Here is a 22,603-nt window from a genome sequence, read left to right as displayed (position 1 = left end):
TTAGAGAAGATGCACTTACTTTAAGTAAGAGTGACCGAATGTGCCAGCTCCCAGTTCCATTGCCCAGGAGTGTAAAACATCAAGAACTACCTCAAAATTGTAATGCATAAGATTTGTAGTAATTATTCTCCATGCATGTGTCAAGAAGATGATATAAGTATGATTTTCAAACTTAGATAAACATCAAAGGAGGATTACATGAATATACTCCATTCAGCTAAGCTTTTATTTGGCATATGTATTTGTAAGCTATATTGTTTTTATTAAGATAAAAATTAATAATCTATGAAAACACATGTTAATACTTTATAGTTAAAATACAAAAATCAGGAAATAGGTTTATGCAGGTTACTAATGAAAGAGTCCCAGAATCCCTGCTAAATTTATAAACAGTTGTTGAATGCAGAAGCCAACAAAGCTATAGAAAAAAAGACTGAAAAAAAAAAGCTATAGAAAGAAAAGACAGAAAAAAGGTGAAAAAAATGAAAGGACTAGAATACATATAAAGACACAAAATCATCAAGACATGCTGTGATGCATTTACTGTAAAAAATGTTTATCTTCTATTTGAGAAATTCTTGAGCTGAGAGTTTGCGGGCAAGATCTAAAAGGAAATAGGACAGAATTCTGATTTATAAGAGCATTTCCAGATTTTTTTTTTGTCACAAAACTTCTCTTGATACTTCTGAAGTTAATTTCTTTCAGCTCTGCAATGTTCCCATCCATTAACCTGTTCATTCCAGAATTTGTATAAGGATCTTGCTTTGTGACCAGTACTGAGATGAGTACACAACCTTCCTCTCTGAAAAGTACAGAACTGACCTCAGCACTTAAAACTTTCAAAAATCTGGGAAGTCAGATACTTAACTTGAATTACAGTAACTGAAAAATGACTATGACTAAAATAAGCATTCATGTGCTACTATGAGAGAGTTGCATGAAGGTACCTAGGTTAAGGGAGTCGTGTAGAAATTTCTGCAACTTTCCTATAGAAATCGATTTTTCCAAAGGAAATCTGCATGAATGAAACTTCCATATGAAGTGTGTTGCTCAGAAGTCTCTGGCAGCAACAAAGAGTTTGTTCTCTAGGGAACAGGAAAAGTGTCTGCATGGTGCTTAGACGTATGTGACTGCGGATAAGGCTAAAGAGAGATCTGCAACCCAGAGAATCCAAGGGCTCCAAAAACGTGCAGAATTTTAAAATACAAACTACACAGCAGTAGAAGATCATTTAAAGCAAGGGAATTATATGAATATATAGGCATTTTGGACAGATTATTCTTGCTTCTGTAGATAAGAGCAAATTATGGGCAAACAGGAATGTTTTAGAACAGTGATAGCAGTAGAAAAAGAAAAGAGTTAGTTTCAGGCACAGTATAGATGCAAACTAAGCCTGCTTTATAATAGACTGGATTCACTAGCTATTGATGCCATCAGGTTTCTTGCTAGGCAGATGGGCACTGCGGGTGATCTTTGTCAAGGTGAAGAATTTTATGGGAGGAAAAGGATTTGAAAAATGAGGATCAAAGAAAAGATTGGTTTTGCATTTATTCCATTTGAAATTGTGGATGAAAGATGAGGATATGGATGACTAGGTTATCAGGCTTGGAAACATATGAGGGGAATTTAAAAAGTTTGTGGGAAAATGAAATTAAGAGATAAGATTATTTTAGCACAGAAAATTTGAAACGTATGCAGCTTTCTCTTGTTCACAATCTTATATATATATATGATATATATATATATCTTTTTATATTATCTCATGCATTTCTTACATGCATTTCCATTAGCTTTTTTGAACAGCCCTCATACACTGAGTCTGTCAGTCTTACCAGGTACATGGTATTGAAACCTGTTTGAGTATAAAACCACTCAACAGATAATGCCTGAACTCTGAAAAAGTGTTGATCTGTGGGATACTTGTTGCTGTATCCCCAGCAACTCCAATGGTGACTACTATAGCACTGATGTCCAAGGAGTACTTTTGGAATACTAAAGGGTAAAAATTAAGAACTGAGTCGCAAGGAACTGTAATAATATTCAGAGAGAAGGAAACACATTGCCCTATTTCCTGAAACTCCAGTGAGATTAACATGTTACAGAGTTAGTGGCAAAACAGGAACATACAGTATCTTGGAAGTTAAGAGAAGGTCCTATTTCAAGAAGAAAAGATGTAAAGTGTCAAATGCTGCTGAGAGGAACTTAACAACAACGAATGAGAGGAAGCGCATTAATCACATGCAGATTTGCTGAAGTGCTTGGGAGAGAAATTAGGTAGGAATAGGCTAAGGATTTTTAATGAGTTTAGGAGATTTAGGATCCATTTTTATTTGATACATTGAATATGCTCTTCTATGAAGGTGAGCAAAGAAATAAAGGCAACTGTTAAGATTTTTATGATGGAAAAGACCAGTGTGTGTTTTATACCTGATAAAGAAATCAAATAGTCTGGGAGCGGTCATATAGTCAGATAAATGAATACAGACAGAATGAAGAAGGTAGAACCTGACATTCATCTTGTTTTTCAAACTTGACAAAAAAGAAAAAGCATAAATCAGCACTAAGAAATACATTGCAAGAAATTTCAGTTAATTTGTATTTTTTTCATGATTTTCTAAATGAACCTCTGATGTCCTACAAAGAAATATTGTTTTAACAGCCTTTCTAAGTATATACTAATTGCAATCTCTAAGTAATCCAATATTATCAGAAACACAGTGTTCAAATATGAAAATGTTCTTAGATAAATTTCATGGTTGTATTCAAATCTAAATTCTTAAGATTCTAGAAAGATGAGGAAATTGAGATCTAATTAATCAGATAGAGTTCCATTTTAATCTGGATTTCTCAGCTAAATCTTAATATTGATACTATATCCACTATATTTCTTTGACTTAACATGTAATGAAAATGTAAGTATATAAACTATTTTCATGATCTTTGGTTCTCAAAAAAAAAAAAAATGGTACAGTGACATCTGTCTGGAGTATGATGAAGTCCAGTTTGGTTAATGCTCCTCACTTGTATTCTTATTGCAATTTTCTGCTATGTGAATATATAATTTTAGGGTTTACTTCTTGTTGTTTCAATTATTATTAGAAATATAAGTTTTTGTTTAATGTGTTTTAAGAATTTGTGGTAGAAAAATTATCATCAAGCATTACAAAATGTAGTGAGCTAATATTTAAGTAGCATTGTGAACTTACCAATAGCACATTAGAATGACTGGTGATTTTTCCATTATAAATGTTATTTTCAACTTGTAAATGTAAAATGTTCACATTTAAAGAATTAATAACAGAATTAATGTCTGGGTAATGTGAAATAAACATGGTTAATGCTGACCATAATCTAAGTTTTTATTCTGTGACAATTATTTAGAAATGATTTATCTAATATTTTACTCTTTTCTTTGTCTTGTATCAAAGTAATTTTTTGTAATTTTTAATGGTTTTGTGTAATTCTTGCATTAATTATTTTCTCCCTTTTTTTCTTTCCTACTGTCACATTTTTCCTTTTCTTTTCTTTTCATGTTTATAATTCTATTTTCCTTAATTACCTTATTCTATCCTGTTTTCAAAACCAATTTTCATCACACAGATAAATGCTGTGAAGCGAATAAAAGCGAAAATGGAAGCCAGTCTTGGCACCTGCATGCTGCTGGGTTTTCTTTCATTGTAGCCATCAGTGTGTCTTACATCTTTTAATGTTGTTGTTGTATCATGTGGCTTTTCATTTTATGCCCAGCAAATATAAACAATTAAAATAACAAGGGGTAATATATAAAGCACTCAGAATTTTTCTAGGTTCAATAAATTTGGCATGCATACTCACCCATGGACAATTAGTCATTTTCTCCAAATTTTCAAACTTTTAAGTGGATAATTTGTCAAAAAATCACTAAATGAAATTCAGTCTTGAGTGTTTCTTCCAGCTACCAGTTCACTGCATACCATGCTTTATTCTAAAGTTCTCTTTAATTTCCAGAGTTGAACTTGTTAAATATCATGTCATTTGTACTTGGAAACTGAATCTAATATTCTTTTACTTTATTATTTTGGAATGTAACAGTATCTGTTGGCCACACATTAAGGAAATCGTAATTTTATTATATTTAACTGTACTTTTCTTGCCTTTTAACTGCTTTATTTAAACTTAAGATTCCAACTTATGAACATTTTCAATATTTCATAGTATCTGTCATTTATTAAATATAAGCATGATACTTTATTAGATCTTCATTCCTATTGTATTGCTTACAATCCCTTATTAATCTAAAATTTTTAAGAAATCAAAGTGAGAAGGATTTTCTTTTAATTTTCACTTCAATATTTTTTATTATGTGAAAATATGTTTCTGCAATTATCCACAGAACAGATTAGAAATTAAATTTGAATGTGTTTTACTAGCTGGATCCAAATTACTTTATTCAGGTTATGGTTATGTTTTGCCTGGCATCAAATGTAGGTGTTCTAAGAACTTTTCTGCACACCTGAGATGTAGCATCTTTGCAAACATCATAGGTAATACTTTTAAGAAGATGAAACTGAGATGAAAGGAGGTATCACTAAATTCCAAATTCTAAAGGAAGCTCGTAATTCAAACCATATTCTTTTATGTTTGAAATTAGAGAAAGTAGGTTGATTACTACAATGTAGAAAACCTTGAGAATGAAAGGAATTCCAATATCATTTTCTAGAACAATTTTTTTTTTTTTTACTATTTACTATAGCTTGAACAGATCTTTCCAATAATTTATAAGTATTTCCATCAGAATATTGACTTAGGGTTACAACATATTCCTTTGGAGAACACAGAATATGTCCATAGTAAGTTAAAACAGTTGATTTATTTTGAAGTATTTTACCCCACAATTGTAGGACCACCAACAATGAACAAGACCACTCAATGTTTGGTTTACAAGGAAAATAAAGTATCATTTCAGCAATTTAGAAAACAAAAGACTTGAAGTCTATTCATAGCAGAATCACACACTTAAACATTGAAGCACTTGCATGTCAACAAATGAGACCTCTGAAATTGTAAATTCTTAAGTATTTAAAAAATCTTAATATATATTTTGCTGACTTATCCCATTTACTACATGAGCATTGCCTTTTGGCTTAATTATTGTCATCTTAATAGATTTAAATATACCTTATTATTGATAAGTAAAACAAAATTATCACTTATTTTAAATTTCTTCATGGTATTATCCATGTAATTTTTTCAACCAGTGTATTTTTAAATAAATTATGTATCTATAGGTATATAAATATGAACTTTCATATTAAGTTAAGTATAAGATTAGCCATTATAAATAGTCAGAAACTTGTCTAATAATGTGTTAAACATTTCAGAAGTTTGCTTTGATCATATTATTCTAATTATAGTGCTAAATTGATTTTTTTGTGTGTGAATGTCATTATCTGTGTGTGGAACACTGGGATTAACCATTAATGCACACCTAAAATATTTCCTTTTTACCTTCCCAAACATTTCCTTTATTTTTACGTCCGTTTATCATTAAGTTTTACTCTTTTCTCTACCCATTCAAAACTCCATATAAATTAGCCAAAAAAGTTCATGGCCATCATGATTCATAATAGAGTGTGGCTAGGAACTAACAGGGAACTCTTCTTCACGATGGAATATTTTCTTACAAAACAAATCGAGCAGATTTTCATTTTTACCCCACTCTTAATACTCTAGGTCAACAAAACTAAGTGTAATTTTGGAAAATCTGTACCATATCATTACAAAAGCATTCTTCATGTGCTTGTGAATGTGTTACTGGTAGACATGAACAAGACTGAAATACATAATGATGTGCTGGATTGCTTTTCCTTTCCTCCCTTATTTTCTTTACCTTAAAGTATCTAAAAAGGTTAAATAATTAAAATATGTATGCTTACATTCTAAACATTGGATTTTAATTAACTATGTACATTATAAACAATTAGAGTTTTTAATATTTAGTATTTCTTTTTAAATGAAGCTTGCCAGTATGTATAGTAGTGCACAACTTACTCAATTTAGGTCAAGTGAAAACTATTATAATTTAATTCTAATGTTGCTTATATAATAATGCACATTCTTTTGTGTTTGATTTAAATATAATAAAATAAGGAAAATTCCAAAGTAGTTTCAACTACATACAGTTGGGTTTATGACAATTCATTTATATTCAGCAAAATATATTGTGCTAGAAGGTATGTAGCTATGTATCTGGATGAATTATTACATAACATATTAATTATTAATGTGATATGCTTAAACCATGAATGAAGAAATAAAACCTTAAAATTAAAAATGATTTTAGCAATTCAAGATGGAACTAGATTTTAAGAATAATAGCCAATATTATCCATATTTTCAGTTTATTGGAAATAAACAAATATATGAAATTATTTTGCAATTCATTTCAAAACAAATTTTGAAAAAAAATCATTTACTTTTTATTATGATAGTAGCAGCACTAAGTGCATTTAATAATTTATGACATTCCCTAAATTAAATATTATTTATAGTTTTCTTTATCTTTTATGTATTATCATTCTACTCAGTGAACAAAGATATAGGATTATAAAAGGCACAACACCTAAATGTGCTATTTTATGTGCTTTATTATGGATCATACCTGTAAAAAGTAATACCCTCTAAACAATCTTTGAATATGTCCAAATTAAGTAGTTTTTTCTTTAAAAAATGTTTCATTTCTATCTTTCTTCATTCCTGCTAGTTATTTTTTCTGTTTAGCAAAAAAAATATTTATTTATTTGAAAGTCAGGGAGAGAGATAGCTCCCACCCACTGTTTGACTCCCCAAATGCCTCAGGAGTCCAGGACTCCAGGGGCCTGTGTTTTCAGGAAGCTGAGATCAGGCGTGAAACTGGTCCATGCACTGTGGAACTCCAGTATGGGATGTGCACATTTAAGAGTTATGTGAAATGCTCACTTCCAAATTCTTTCTTTTCAGTTTCATCTCTTTCTCTTTCTAGCACTATCTCTCTCTCTCCACTTCCTAGCTGTGGTCATAGATAATAAATAGGATGCAGTTTTTCTATTTTCAGCTTATCATTGGGAAAGTTTTAAATCTTAGCAATTGTGCCATGGAAATGTCTCATAAAACCTTCAGCTAGTTTACTATAATGGATGGAAAGTTCAAATTTGCATATTCCAAATGCTTGGATGTGCAGATACTCTACAATTATCTCTTAAAATATAAATTATAAGCAATGGCAAGTTCATCATCAAATCAGTTATGTCCTAAATAAAACATACTATTTATCAATTAATACATTTTAGTAACTTGATATTTAGAAGCTTCTTTCACTGGTAAATTTAGGACTTAACTAAGGAAAAACAGTCTTTCTTTCTAAGACCTTATTAACATAATCTTTTAAAAACTGCCATATGAATTGAAGCATTAGTCTGGGCTTAAACTTTTAAACTTTTCTCCTACAAACTTGTAGTATTCTATTTACATTATCAAACAAAAACTGACAAAACACATAAATTTTATGCAAATGTATAAATATATTCTCTATTTTTCTCTAAGGCAAAAGATTCATTCAATTTAAATCTAATTGTTCTGAAATAAGATAATAATGAATGCTTAACATCAGTGCTTTGTTTCCTAAATGCCTTTAATTTAATCTTATCTAAGAGTATGAACTAGATGAAGATATTAATAACCTTCCCATGGCTATAAACCAACTTATAAGCTTAAAATCTCTGTTAGAAAAGGTTATGAATAGTGTGGAATGTTCTGTGACATCAATTTGAGCTAATATTCTGTAAAATTGGAAAAAACTACCCATGAAATGAAAAATGTGTATGTCTAAGAGGTCTTTTAATGTAGCTAAGAGAATCTGAACTGCATCTGATGTCCTTTTTGATAGACAATTATTTTATCTACTTTTAATGATCTTTTCATTCAAGTAAAATTAAGTTTCACTTTAAGTGCGAACTAATCTAATGTTGGTTGTATTATTTTCACATTGCAATAATGGCATAATGTTAAGACAAAGCATCATTAATAAATTATATAGGGTTTATTTTTATTTATGTGTTTACTTAATGATTACTGTGAAATAAATTTCTTAACTGATCCTTTTTGCCTACAAGTAATCAATTTGAAACTGTATATTAAAGAATATCATGAACCTCTTTCAAGAATATTTTATCTCATATCTGACATTGATTCTGTGTATAAAGCTTCTGTTTTAAAGTATTTCTGATCATTTTAATTACATTTGTTTTCATCATAGCTTATTTTCTTTAAAAAAAGTGTACGTGTTATAACTGCTGTCTTCAGTATCATCGCTTATTTCAACCCCAGCATAATTCCCAGCACTCTGTGTAATCCTACGCATGTGTATCATTATATATCAATTGTCATTTTAGTTTATGTACCTGTGTGTCTCCATTGTTGTAATAAAGAAAACTGAAAAAAAAGTTTGTTATATGTGTTTTCTTTATTACTGATGCAACTTTTGTCCTTGTTGCGTGTTTGCACGTCTAACTTAATCAAATGTAATGCTTCAAAAAGTTTTATTTTACGTAGATGCTGGTAATAACAACAAATTCATTGACTGATTTCATTCAACTTATGAATAACTAATAAATCATCAGCCGACTCATATCAATCACCTTTTTATAAAAATAATTTAGACACAATGTCCAATATTGTTCATAATAAACAATTCTAAAGTCTCCTTGGAAATTTGATCCAAATCAGGGAGCCAAAATAATCAGGTGATATTTTAGTAAAACACATGAACCTAGTTTATATTTTCAGTAGTGTAAGGCTTATTGATGCGTCTCCATTGCCAGCAAACATTCATAAATTCAGACATAAATTCCTAAAAGTGATTTTTCTCCAGTTCCTATGGTTCATACATTACTGTAATTTATTTTAATTGGGGTACCATGAGAATACAGTTGGATAAAATCATTACTTGTTTATCTATTGCCAAGGTAGGAAGAAATATAATGGCTTTGGAAATTTAATAGTAATGCAAATAAAATTATGAAAACAAGAGCAGCTCCTGGTTTGAACACCAACTATATCAGACAATGTGCAGAACGGCTTAAGAGAAATATTCTATTCCCTCCTCATAAAATCTGTCTAAGGAAAGCATTACTTTTCACATTTTCCCATATTTAGGTGAGAAAACTAAGGCCAGAAGAACTTGATTAATTCACATATTGCAATGTTATCCTTGGAAAGAATGTCTGAAATTGTAATTCTTAAAACATGTTTATTTAGTTTCTTTATTTAAAAGGCAGAAAAATAAAGAGAAACAGAGACTGAGTGGTATCTTCTGTCTGCTGATTCACAGAGAATTGGGACTTGAATCAGAGAACCCTGATGCAAAATGCTAGCATCCCATAGGGCATCTTAACCCACCCCTGACAATATAATGTTTTCAAAAAGCACTGGATCTGGGTTCTACTTGTGGCTATTCACTATGTAACCTATTCAATTATTTTTCCATAGTGAAATAAATAGCTACATCTGGCCTAGACAAGAATAGGAGACTATTTATACCAACATGATCAAATGTTTTACTCTCAAACAAAAATTGAATGAAAAATTACAAAAGATAAAGTACTTACTTTAAAGATTTGAATTATTTTAATTTTTCTATAAACAACTTTCATATATTTTAGAGGCAGATAATTAGAGATAGACACACACATAAACACACACAGAACTCCCATGCACTGTTTTACTTCCCACAACAACTGGTCTGAGCTGGGTTGGAAACCCAGACAGAGCTGGGAATGCAATCCATGTTTACCACTGGCGGAGACACAATTACTTGAGCCATCTCCTTGGGTCTTCTTTGGAGGAAGCTGGAGTCAAGAGCCATAGAGAGAAGGTGAATCCAGCAACTCTGATAAGAGATGTGGGCATCCCAAGAGAAATCTCAAATATCAGGTCAGATAACTACTCCAAGACTTTAATTATTTTAGTGTATATCAAATCTCAACAGAATATCCTATTATAAAATGTATATCAGACTATATATATGGTCTGATGGAATGTAAGTATATTTGAAATGAAATTTTGATATAGAACCCATGTTTTATTGTAATATTTTACTTTTGATTGATATTTATTAATTTCATATAGCTATTTCTTGACATCATAGACATAAACAAGCATTTTGAATAAATATAGAAATATTTTAAATAAACAGTATTATTTCATTATATCATCAAATTGCAAATCAGAGAGGTCACATATAATTATCAATGAAATAACCATTGAGGGATGTAGTCAAGCATGCCTCTTAATTACTCATGGAAATAAAGGAGATTCCATGCACCTACCACATCAAGAACAATTTCTTCTAATAATCATGTTACCTCATCAGTCGGCTGTCATCTTTCTCACCCAAACTTTACTTAAAGCTGCTTTCCCATTATTTATGTAAATGAATACACACCACCTTTATTACCAGTTTCTGATTTTTACACATTTTTGGAACACATGTTTCATGATGTTATTTACAATATTGGTAAAAATAGGTAATTTTCAATTAGTATAAAATAATTTTACTTACTACTAAAAAAAGAAATAGATAGTTCTGCATCAATATCTATCCTTTATTTTAACATATTTAAATAAATAGCTTTAACACTCAATCAGAATAGAAGCGGTATTCTTGTTTAACCACCCATTTCTCATTTATGATTTCAAACAAGTTTAAAATGTTTAAAGTGAATATTAAAATTAGAAAACTTTTTTCTGTTTTAGTATGGTTAAAGTTGAAGTAAATACTTACCTCTTCACATTGGCATTTCTGTTGTGAAAAATCCATGAGTTATAAACTTCAATTTGCTATGGTTTTACATAGCCTCACAGAAGATAAAATGCATATGTATGTTACATGGAGTATTAAATGCAAAACTACTTGATGATCTTGAAAAATGACAGGAAAAATATCCTGTTTCTGTTTTTGTTGATGGAAAACACAAAAACATGCATGAGATTTTCATATACTAGCTTGTACACTGTTCTATCGAAAGGCATAATCGTGAAGGGAAATTTATTTGAGAGAACAGGAAGATATATTTATTTAAGCAAATATTTACCTAATAAATATTTACCTAAACTTACATAGTTAGGTTCACTAATAAGTTCTATCGTACATAAAACAGAAAACCAATAACATTTAACATGTGTGTGTTACTCATCCTTTAATATGTGTTTATTTTAGCTACTAAAAGTCATAAAAAAGGATCATTGTTTTTTATAGATATCCTCAGTCATTTCAACCATATTATCAATTTTCAGGCAGATATCACATATACGACTTTTATATATATAAATATATAAAATAAATTTTTCATTATTTCATTTTGCATTGTCACCCAGATTTCATTATTTACATTATTTTTCACTCTTGATGTACATTTCATGGATCTGAACAAATCTACAAGGACATGTACCCATCTTTATGACACCATGTTGTGTCCTAAAAATCCTCTATGCTCTATCCTTCCCTCTCCCTCAAAAGCCTAGTGCCCACAAATCTTTCTGTGTTGCCTACACTATTGCCATTTGCAGATTGCCATACAGTAGAAATCACATAGATGTAATCTTTTTTCAGTTTGACTTCTTTCATTTGGTAACACATATTTAAGGATCTTGCATACCTTTCTATGGTTTGATAGCTCATTTTAATTTTTTTCTTTTATCTTTCTTTTCCAACAATATATAAAATCTGAATATATTTATGTGATATTCCATGTCTTGATATGTGTATACATTCTATTGGGTTCAAGTCAGGGTAAACATATTTGTCTTTTTAGTGCTGAATAATATTCCATTTCTGGATATACCACAGTTTATTTGTCCTTTCACTTACTGAAGAATATCTTCATTTCCTCTTGCCATTGTATTTTTAAAATATGTTGAAAATCTATACTTCTGTTTTATAGCTAATGGTATAAATGTGTTCATTCAAATGCACTTTAAAAGTAATAATATACTTTGCAAGTGACAATATAGGTTCAAAACATACAATTTTAATAGTATAACCTTGATTTTTTGGTTGTTGGTATGTCTAAGAATTTAAGTCTCTCAGTCACACTATTGTGAATAACTTAACCTGAAATTTTCACAATATAATATTATATCCATAGGAAAATAATAAATATCACCCACATATTTATTCTTGTATTTATTTTCTTATGCAGAAATAAATTCATGTAATTAAGAATATTATACTAAAATAGACTCAATGGTTACAAATTTCAAAAGAAAAGTATAACATATAAATGAGAACTTAGTTTTTTCTAGATTTGCTCCAATTTTGCAACATAGTACTAAAAAGAAAAATTAATTGCCTCTGCACAAAGAAAATTTATTTCCATTTAATTTATTTGAGACAAATTTTTATTAATGAAAAATGAATTGCCCAGGTAATTGAACCAAATAACTAAAATTTATATTGCTCAATTTTTTAGTGATTTTGGTCAATAACTGTTTGGGTCATATTCATTGAAAGTACACAAAGCTGATAAAAAGATCCATTTTCTTTGCTTAAATCAAAGCAAAGTTAACACATATTATCAAATTTTTATCTATAGGATGTAGAAAAAATATAAAATTACTGTGGTAAAATAATCTTCAAAATTAGCAGCTCCAATAAATGATTAGGACATGCAGAAAATATTTTTATATTCTTTATGTGTTCAATTTTGAGCAGAAAGTTTTGTCACAAACTATTCTTAGAACTAACATACTTAATTTGAAACATCAGATAAGAGAATATATACTCCATTAGATATTTTGTAATTTTAAATGGTTTGTAGTTCCACCAGATTTGTTAAAATAACAAAATATTAAAAATACTCATTTCTGAGGTTTTCAATAATTTGAAACACCTACCACTGAAAAGCTGTTAACCACAAATTTGTTGTAGCCTTTTCTTTTACATTAGCACAGCTCGTTTTCTTTCATTTCTATTCTTATGATAAGATTTGTCATTTTAAATGAGACTTGAGTTTGACAAGTTTCCATCAAAATTTCCATAGAGAATGTATTTATAATTTAAAAGGCTGTTTGCATTCTCCGCAGGACTGTTTTAAAAAGATATTAAAACTCTTAGTGGTGGGGAGAATGAAGCCACTGAACCACCAATGGAATGTTTATGGCATATTTTATGTATTTCTTTTGACTTTATTTTATTTTTGAAGAAATATTTGTAGAAGCGATAAATAACATTTTAGGGGGATAGCGTAAATACTTGAAAAGCATAGAGAACATAATATATCACTTGAAATGAATGCCATTTATATACAAATTCATAGAAGAGTTATCCATAATTACAAACCTAGATACATGTTGTAGGATTTTATAGTATTATTTTAATACTGTAGACATTATTTTACTCTCATGGTGTCTATTTTTTAATTGTATAATGGCAACTATTTTTCCAGTTCAATTCAGTCACTGTGGAGCTAGGCATGGGCCGGGAGAAAGGAAGACTGAGACGTGTCTCAGCCACTGTGGTACCCAGGCAAGCTTTCACTGCCTTCTTACCAAGGCACTACTGTGTACCTCTGTGTACCACTGTGTACCTCCCTCTCACCTTTCAGAACAAGACTGCATTTTATAGATTTTTTGTTTTTGTTTTTGTTGCTTGTTCCTTGATTCTTTGATTTATCTATTACTTTCTTTACATATTCAATTTCAAGGTCCATCCTTCTTAGCTGCATTACTCATAATTTAACATAATATAACCCTACCCCAACAATCATTTCCAAAATATCGTCCATATCTTCTATACATTTGAGAATGTTACAGACATTTTCATGCTTCTCTTTGTTCATGTCATATTCTCCCTGAAACTGACTCCTCACATAAAATGCAAATTTTCTTGTTACTCTTCAAATCCATCTTAAACATACTGAGCTCTTTCACTTTCTTGACTACTAATGGTTAACTTATATCCTTCTCACACCCACCTCCTCTAAACAGACAATTTTTTTGCCAATAGGAAAGCAATTAATCTCATTTCTCTCAGTTTGTAAGTTATGTTTTTTTTCTCAGTCTTCCCAATACATTATGATCTTCCAGAGGAGAGTCATTTGCTTATTCTTATTTTATCTGAGCAACTTCTGAGTGAAGTTGTTTAGTAATATCATGATAAATTAGAGGGTTTTCACACATATTTTGATCAATTAATCCTTGGCCAAATATATCATTTTTGTAAAAGCAAAGGGACAGATATGTTTTAAGGAAATATTAAATTTAGACTTCCGGTTTTGTGAACAAACATATAGGAAAAATCACTGTCAGGAAAAAAAGCATGGAGTTTTACAATTATAAATGCAATTATATAATACACATATTTACAAGTTTGTTTTCATTAGTGAAATCAAATATCCTCCATTAGCTATCTTCCTTGGTTTGAGTCAAATATTAACGGGCAAAAGAAAAAAAATGGATTTATCACAGCTGCATTTTTACCTTTCTTCTTCCAAAATAATGCCTCTAAGCAATAATGAAATGCTTTTAAAAGGATAAGCATGGATTTTCATTGAGTTTTTATATATAATTTGATATGCATGTAAGAAAACATTAGGATACAATAATAAAACTTGCAGGATAACCAAGACAATGTAGTGAAAAATGACTTCTCCCCACCCCACCAAAAAACAGACTTGAGTGTAAACTATGAGATCCGTACATCAAGATTGTTTTACAGAATGTTCAAAATGTGATAAGTAGATAAGACAGCATCACCTTTTCAAAATGAATTAAAACAGCATTAAAGATCTAGGATAGATTTAAGGTCAGTCATCATGGGGTAGCACATAAGCCAGCATCCCATAATACCTGCATCCTATATTAGACTGACAATTGGAGTGCTGATTCAAGTCCCAGCTACTCCACTTCCTCCTCTCTCTCTTCCTCGGCTTTCAAGTAGATGAAATCAAATAAATAGAAATAAAATAGATATAAATGACAATATTATGATTCATTCATATATTTAAGCAATATGAAAAATTATTGAGAAATTTTACTAATTTTTAAGGCCTAGAGTTTCCAAATATTCAAATAATATGTGGAAGCTGCAAACAGTATTATCAAAGAGTTTGCAGGCTAGACATTTACAGAGAACAAAATTCTATATAACTATTAATATTTGACATGAACTCCTATAGTAAATTTTAGATACTTAAAATGTCCCAATGAACTCGATATATATTCACTTGAAAATAGAGCAAATTCTATTTGAATAATTTTAAAAACTAAAAATCCTTCAGTTAGTCACAAAGTACTTGAAAAGTGATACAAATTCAAAAACTTATGTACTTTTCTCATGATTATAATGCAAGTTTCACTTTTTTAACTTTTATTTAATAAATATAAATTTCCAAAGTACAGTTTTTGTTTTACAATGGCTTTTTCCTCCCATAACCTCCCTCCCACCTGAAACCATCCCATCTCCCGCTCCCTCTCCCATCCCATTCACATCGATTCATTTTCAATTATGTTTATATACAGGAGATCAATTTAGTATATACTAAGTAAAGATTGTGAAACATTTTTAATATTAATATTCTGACTCCTTTCCCAGAATGTACTTCTCTAAGCTTCTCTAAGGAAGCTTCTTGGCAGCTTTCTCTTTACTGCTAACAATGCTCCTTCACAGCCATCACAGATATTGCTAACTTCACATATTTTTTCCTAAATTCTTTAATTAAAAATGTATGAAATTACATGTTGAACTAGGTAGTTTTCCTTTAATTTGTTCATTTAGCTGTTTTATCTAAATAGCATGAACTTGAATGAACCTAAATAGTTGCTAATAAGTGCATTTTGTTAGGAAGCTCAAAGATGAAAATGCTTTAATTTTTGTCTTATGAATACTGTGAATGGCCCAAAAGGGAGTATAGACATGAACCAGTAAAGGATTAGAACATAAAAGAAGTATAGTCATTATTTCAGGGAGGCAATTTAGATTCATTTTATAATACCCTTTTGGAGTTGTAGTCTTCTTTTCTTTGTCAGTAAATCTAAACTCGTCTAAAATACTATAAAATAATAAAAAAATACAAAAATCAATGGTGGATTAAAGAAGACAAAATGAATTAAAGAAGAGAAAAACAATACACTATATTATTTTTCTAAAACCCACTGCAATTACAACACTGGTCCCAAACCTTCCTATCTTCTAGTGGCCTCTATTATACTCTAGACTTTTATATAACCATTTTTTTAGTCTCTACATATCAGTGAGAATATGCAGTGCTCATTATTTTGTTCCTGCATTATGTCACACAACATAAATGCTTCCAGTTACATCACTGTTGCCTGAAATGACAGGATATCATCCTTCTTTATGGAAAAATGATACAGCGTTCTTAAATCCATTTACCTTTTGGTGTACATCTTGACTGATTCCGTATCTTGACTATTATAAGTAGTTTACAATAATAATGATCATGGAGGAATCTCTGATACATTTATTGAATTTCTTTTTTGTATGTGTCCAGCAGTGAGATTGTTGGAGCACATGGCATTTATATTATGTTTGTTGAGGAACCTCTATACTGTTTTCCACAGTATCAGTACTAATTTATTTACTTACCAATGTTATATAAGATTCATTTCCTCTGTCTCTTCATCACCATTTGTTTCTGTTGTCTTTTCTTTTTTTAAAAAGATTTATCCATCCATTTGAAAGTTGAGTTACAGAGTGAGAGGGAGACACAGAGAGGGAGAGACACAACAGCCAGGGCTGAGTCAGGCCAAAGCCAGGAGCCACAAGCTTCATCCAGGTCTCCCACATGGGTAGCAGAGGCCCAAGTACCTGGACCAATCTCTGCTGTTTTTACCAGGCCACCAGCAGGGAGCTGTATCAGAAGTGGAGCAGCTAGAACACAAACTGGAACCTACATGGGATGCCAGCATCACAGGCATTGGCCTTACCCACCACACCACAACACTGGTCTCATTTTTTGTCTTTCTGATAATGTTCATTCTAACTAGAGTGAGATGATATAGCATTGTGCTTTCTCATTTGAATTTTGCTGATGACAAAATTAGATGAATGGAGTTATAGCAAACTAAGAAGGTTCTGACCATCACAGGAAACAGTTAGCAGAGTTAAGACATTATATGTAGAATGGGAAAAGTAAATTATGTTCATTTCACAGGGGTAACTTCCAGAATATATAAGGAACTTAAATTCTTTAACATCAATGAAAATAATTTAATTAAAATTGGGAAAATTATCTGAACAAACCTTTATTAAAAAGAAGATATACAAATTACCAACAAATATGTTAAAAAGTCAAAACTTCTCCAATAATCACAATAATCTTTAAATAATCCATATAGCTGATTTCTAAGTAGCTGGCCATTCTGCTATAGATGGAGCCCAGATGCCAAAAGGCCCTTCCCCCATCTTTTTTGTACAGAAGCCATGCAACAAGGACAAAATGAACAGGATACGTTATTATTATGTTTGACTACTTTTCCATAGGGTTTACCTAGAACAAACTCAATTATAAAAAATGTCAAGGTGTTACCTTTACATTGGTGGTTTGCAAAGCCATGCAAATGCAAATCAATAATATTTTTAAAAGCATCACTAAAATCCATCAAAGAAAAAAAAGTCTTCAAAACCAATCATGAGAGTCAAAGCTAACCAGAGCAAAAAAAAAAAAAAAAAAAAAATCAAACTATAGGCATCACATTACATGACTACAAAGCATACTTGAAGCTATGTAGTTAAAACAGCATGATATTGGCATAAAAACCTACACACGATTCCATAATCTAGAGAAAACAGAAATTAATCAAAATACATACAACCAATTAAATGTTGACAAAATTGTACAGATCATAAATTGGAGAAGGATAATCTCTTAAATAAATCATGATGGCAAAACTGGATGAATATATGTAGAATAATGAAATTAGACTCCTACTCTTCCCCATACATAAAAGTAAGCTCAAGATGTATGAAAGACCTACATTTAAGATCTGAGACCCTGAAGTTAATAGAAGACGTTGAAGGGGAAACACTATAAGACATTGGTGTAGGTGATGACTTCTTGTATAAGAACCTCAAAGCACAGGAAGTAAAAGCAAAAACTAGGTAAATGGAACCATATCAAACTTAGAACTTCTGCACATCAAAGGAAAACTCAACAGATTGAAGATATATCCAACAGAAAGGGAACATTATTTGCATGATATTATCTAGCAAATGATTAATATCCAGAATATATCAGCAACTCAAAGAACTCAAAAGTAAAAATAAATCCTGTAACAAAATGGGCAAAGGATCTCAATAGATAGTTCTCAAAATAAATGCAAATGGCCATCAAATAAATGAAAAAAATGCTCAACATCACTTGCCATCAGGGAAATGCAGATCAAAGATATCATCTCGCAACTATCACAGTGGCTAGCATCCAAAAGGTGGAGAGTAACACTGGCTAGGACCAAGGGTAATTCTTATAGACTGTTGGTGGGAATGTAAATTAGTTCAGACACTGTGGAATATAGCATGGATACACACACACATAATGGGATATCAATCACTATAAAAAGACAGAAATGCTAACACATCAAAATGGCTGCAATATGAGAACATAATGTTGAGTTAAATAAGACAGACACAAAAAGTCATCTACTACATGTTCTCCTTTATAAGTGGGAGCTAAAATTGAAAAATAAAAAACAAAACAAAAAAATCAAAAAACAAAAAAATTAATTCCTGTGTGTATCAGTATTTTTGCAAATATAACTTGGACAAACTTTATTTTACAATTTTTCCAATCGAATTGCTAAGAATTATATAAAGTTTTAATGACCCTTGATTATTTAAAAAAAACTTTATTTTACAATTTTTCCAATCAAATTGCTAAGAATTATATAAAGTTTTAATGACCCTTGATTATTTAAAAAATTACTTTTTTGAATGAAACTGACATCTTTACATTTGATTATTGTTTATAGTCCCTGTAAAATAAATATAGCCCTTACAAAGTAAATTCTCAGGGTAATAATCATTACTTAATTCAACTCTCCTGTGTTAAATTGTTGATGAACAGGTATGTTTACAGACTAGCCTAATGTTTGACTCTATAGATAGGATTTTTTAATAAAATATACTCCAGAATTGTGTAACAGTATAATAATTAAAATGGTATAAATGGTGTGAAGTTGTTAAATTTTTATTTTCTATTAGGTAGGCAATAAGTGCTAGGGATTTGTAGTGTGTTGCCAACAATCTTCCTCCATACACTGAGATTTAGCTTGCATTTATTATTTTCATAACTGTTCCAGTTTTAGTAAAGAGGCACATTAGTCCTAGAGAAATTAGTGTTCACCCTCCAAAAAATAAAACAGTAAATGATGAAGCCAGGATTTTCTGACTCCTGATGCAGTTCATTTAATTAAAAAGCAAAAATATTTCAAACTTAGAAAAGGTAAATGAGAGTTTGTATAATGAACTAGATTTACTTTCATTGATCTGTAGAAGTCATTGCCAAGGGTCTGGCGTTGCGGCATAGCAGATTAAGCTTCTGGCTGCAGTGCTGGCATCCAATATGGGTGCCAGTTCAAGTTCTTGCTGCTCCACTTCATATCCAGCTCCCTGCTAATGCACCTGAGAAATCAGTGGAGGATGGCTCAAGTCTTTGGGCCCCTGCACCCACATGGGACACCTAGATGAAACTCCTGGCCCTGACTTCAGTGTAACCCAGATCTGGTCATTGCAGTCACTGGGGAGTGAACCAACAGACCAAATTCTTTCTTTCAATCTCTCTCTCTGTCTGTCTGTCTCTCTCTCTCTGCTTCTGCCTGTTCTTCTCTGCAACTCAGCCTTTCAAATAAATGAATCTTTAAAAAATGATAATCTAGAGGCCGGAGCCATGGCTCAATAGGCTAATCCTCCACCTAGCAGCACTGGCACACCGGGTTCTAGTCCTGGTCGGGGTGCCGGATTCTTTCCCCGGTTGCCCCTCTTCCAGGCCAGCTCTCTACTGTGGCCAGGGAGTACAGTGGAGGATGGCCCAAGTGCTTGGGCCCTGCACCCCATGGGACACCAGGAGAAGCACCTGGCTCCTGCCTTTGGATCAGCACGGTGCGCCAGCCACAGCGCGCCAGCCATGGCGGCCATTAGAGGGTGAACCAACAGCAAAGGAAGACCTTTCTCTCTCTCTCTCTCTCTCTCACTATCCACTCTGCCTGTCAAAAAAAAAAAAATGATAATCTAGAGTCATTGTCATGAACTCTGTGTGAGAGAGGAATCTAAATGAATTGGGAAGGGCCAAGGTGTGGTGCCCCTGATTAAGCATCCACCTGTGACTCCTGCACCCCAATTCAGAGTGCTGGTGGAAATTTTGGCTGCTCAGATTCCAATCCATCTTCCTGCTAATGTACCTAGGAAGGAAATTCATAATGATCCAAGAACTTGGACTTGGTCCTGGCCCAACATTGGTTGTTGAGGCCATTTGGGGTGTGAACCAGTGGATTAAAGACCTTACTACCTCTTTGTGCCACTCTGCCTTTCAAATAAATAAGTCCATACTACAATGTGAAGTCGGAAAAGAATGATCACTTCAAATCAATAAGATAAATATATCCACAGGAGGTAAAGCCCAAATTGATATGTATATATTTCCCACTTCTCTGTTTAATTGTTTACATCTCAACTGAAATATTACTTACCAATTTTGAAGAAAATATTTTCGCTACATATAATCCAAGATATTTCAGGGGAAAGTTGTATTGATTATGTAGTAATAGATTCATAAGACAATCACTCATATTTGGAAAAGTTAATGAAATAAAATATATTCAATGATTTTTTTAAAAAATTCTTTTTTTAACTCTTATTTAATGAATATAAATTTCTTAAAATTCTTAACATAAACTCTAGCTTACTTGATGTCTTACTTGTGTACCATAAGGTACTATTCATTTTTAAATTTTTACATCTATACAAACATAGAAATTGATAAATATTTTAAATTGCATTTTCCATTGGTTTCTTGGAATTTTTTATAAAAATATTCTGAATCATACCCTTCTCCAGTTTCCCTTCAAAGTGGGTTCTTCTGATAAAAGGAAGATTGTGTTAATAGCAGTAATTTCTCAGGATACTAAATTTGTGCACTGTTACCATCTAAATGGTATGTTAAAATGTGGTAGAGGATATTAAGATGGCTACGCCTGCTCTTTTTTCACTTCTGTTGGCATGGTATATCTTTTTCCAGCCTTTCACTTTCAGTCTGCATGCATCTTTGTTGGAAAGATGTGTTTCTTGTAAGCAGCAAATACATGAGTTTTGTTACTTAACCCATTCAGCCAGTCTGTGTCTTTTAACTGGAGAGTTGAGGCCATTAACATTCAATGTAACTATTGATAAGTAGTAACTTTGCCCTGCCATTTCCCAAAGATATTTTCTAATATATGCTTTGAATTCCCTGTGATCTTTTGCTGTGAGGTTTCCCTCTTTTACCTTCTTTCATATTAATGGCCATGTTTCTGTGTTTCTGTGTGTAACACATCTTTAAGCATCTTTTGCAGGGTGACAAATTCTTTCAATTTCTGTTTGCTATGAAAGGTCTTTATTAAACCTTCATTCACAAATGAGAGCTTTGCAGGATATAATATTCTGGGCTGGCAGTTTTTCTCTCTTAGTACCTGGGTTATGTCTCGCCGTTCGCTTCTAGCCTGTAGGGTTTCTGATGAGAAGTCTGCTGTGAGTCTAATTGTCTAATTGGAGATCCTCAGAGAATTCTGACGTTTCTCTCTTGCACATTTTAGGATCTTTTCTTTATGTTTCACTGTGGTGAGTTTGATTACAACGTGCCGTGGCGAGGATCTCTTTTGGTCATGTTTACTAGGGGTGCTGTGAGCTTCCTGTACTAGGATGTCTCTGTCCTTCTCCAAACCTGGGAAGTTCTCTGCTAGTATCTCACTAAAAAGGCCTTCTAATCCTTTATCCCTCTCCATGCCTTCAGGAACTCCTAGAACCTGAATGTTGGGTTTTTTAATAGTATCCTGTAGATTCCCAACAATATTTTTTAGATTTCTAATTTCCTCTTCTTTTCTTTGGTTTGACTCTATCCTTTCCTGTGCTCTGTCTTCTAAGTCTAATATTCTCCCTTCTGCTTCACTGACTCTGTTTTTAAGGCTCTCTAATGTGGAAGGAAATGCTACAGAACATGTGGATTTTTTTTACTTGTTTCTCATCAGAAACAAAATAATTAAATAAAAATTATAGTCATCTTAGGCATGTCTAAATTTTTTAATGTCTTTGTTATTGAATTCTCAGGTCCCAGCTCATGGAAGCACTGTGAAGTACATTTGTGTTCTAGCTAGGTGACCCACAAAATCGTGTAGGTCACTGTGTCACAGATAGAATAATGTTCCTAATTCTAGCTGAAGTCTCTAAGAATGGTAAAAAAGTTAAATCTGTTTCTTAGAAAAAATTAAATAAGTGTAGATGTGTGACTATAATTCTGCAGAAAATTAAACTAGAATTCAGACACATGTGCCATTTAAGACCCATGAGTAATTAAGATCAACCATACTGATTCTTTTAAAA

General features: G+C 31.6%; 1 protein-coding gene across 5 annotated transcripts in view; it reads left to right on the top strand.

The window, feature by feature from the left end:
* NCAM2 (neural cell adhesion molecule 2) overlaps nt 1–22,603 on the top strand; it is a 604,741-nt gene that overhangs the window by 533,493 nt on the left and 48,645 nt on the right. The window contains exon 16 of one of the 5 annotated variants that reach the window (XM_051819203.2): nt 3,601–12,013. The exons of the other annotated variants lie outside the window; for them this stretch is intronic. Within the exon in view, the coding sequence (XP_051675163.1) occupies nt 3,601–3,707 (107 nt within the window). The 3' untranslated portion in view covers nt 3,708–12,013. Of the gene's footprint in view, nt 1–3,600; nt 12,014–22,603 lie in introns of those variants that run through there. 5 annotated transcript variants of the gene reach the window in all.

Source organism: Oryctolagus cuniculus, chromosome 4 (assembly GCF_964237555.1).
Source record: "Oryctolagus cuniculus chromosome 4, mOryCun1.1, whole genome shotgun sequence".
NCBI lineage: Eukaryota > Metazoa > Chordata > Mammalia > Lagomorpha > Leporidae > Oryctolagus > Oryctolagus cuniculus.
The sequence above is the reverse complement of the archived record's forward strand: the minus strand, read 5'-3'. Positions and strand labels throughout refer to the sequence as shown.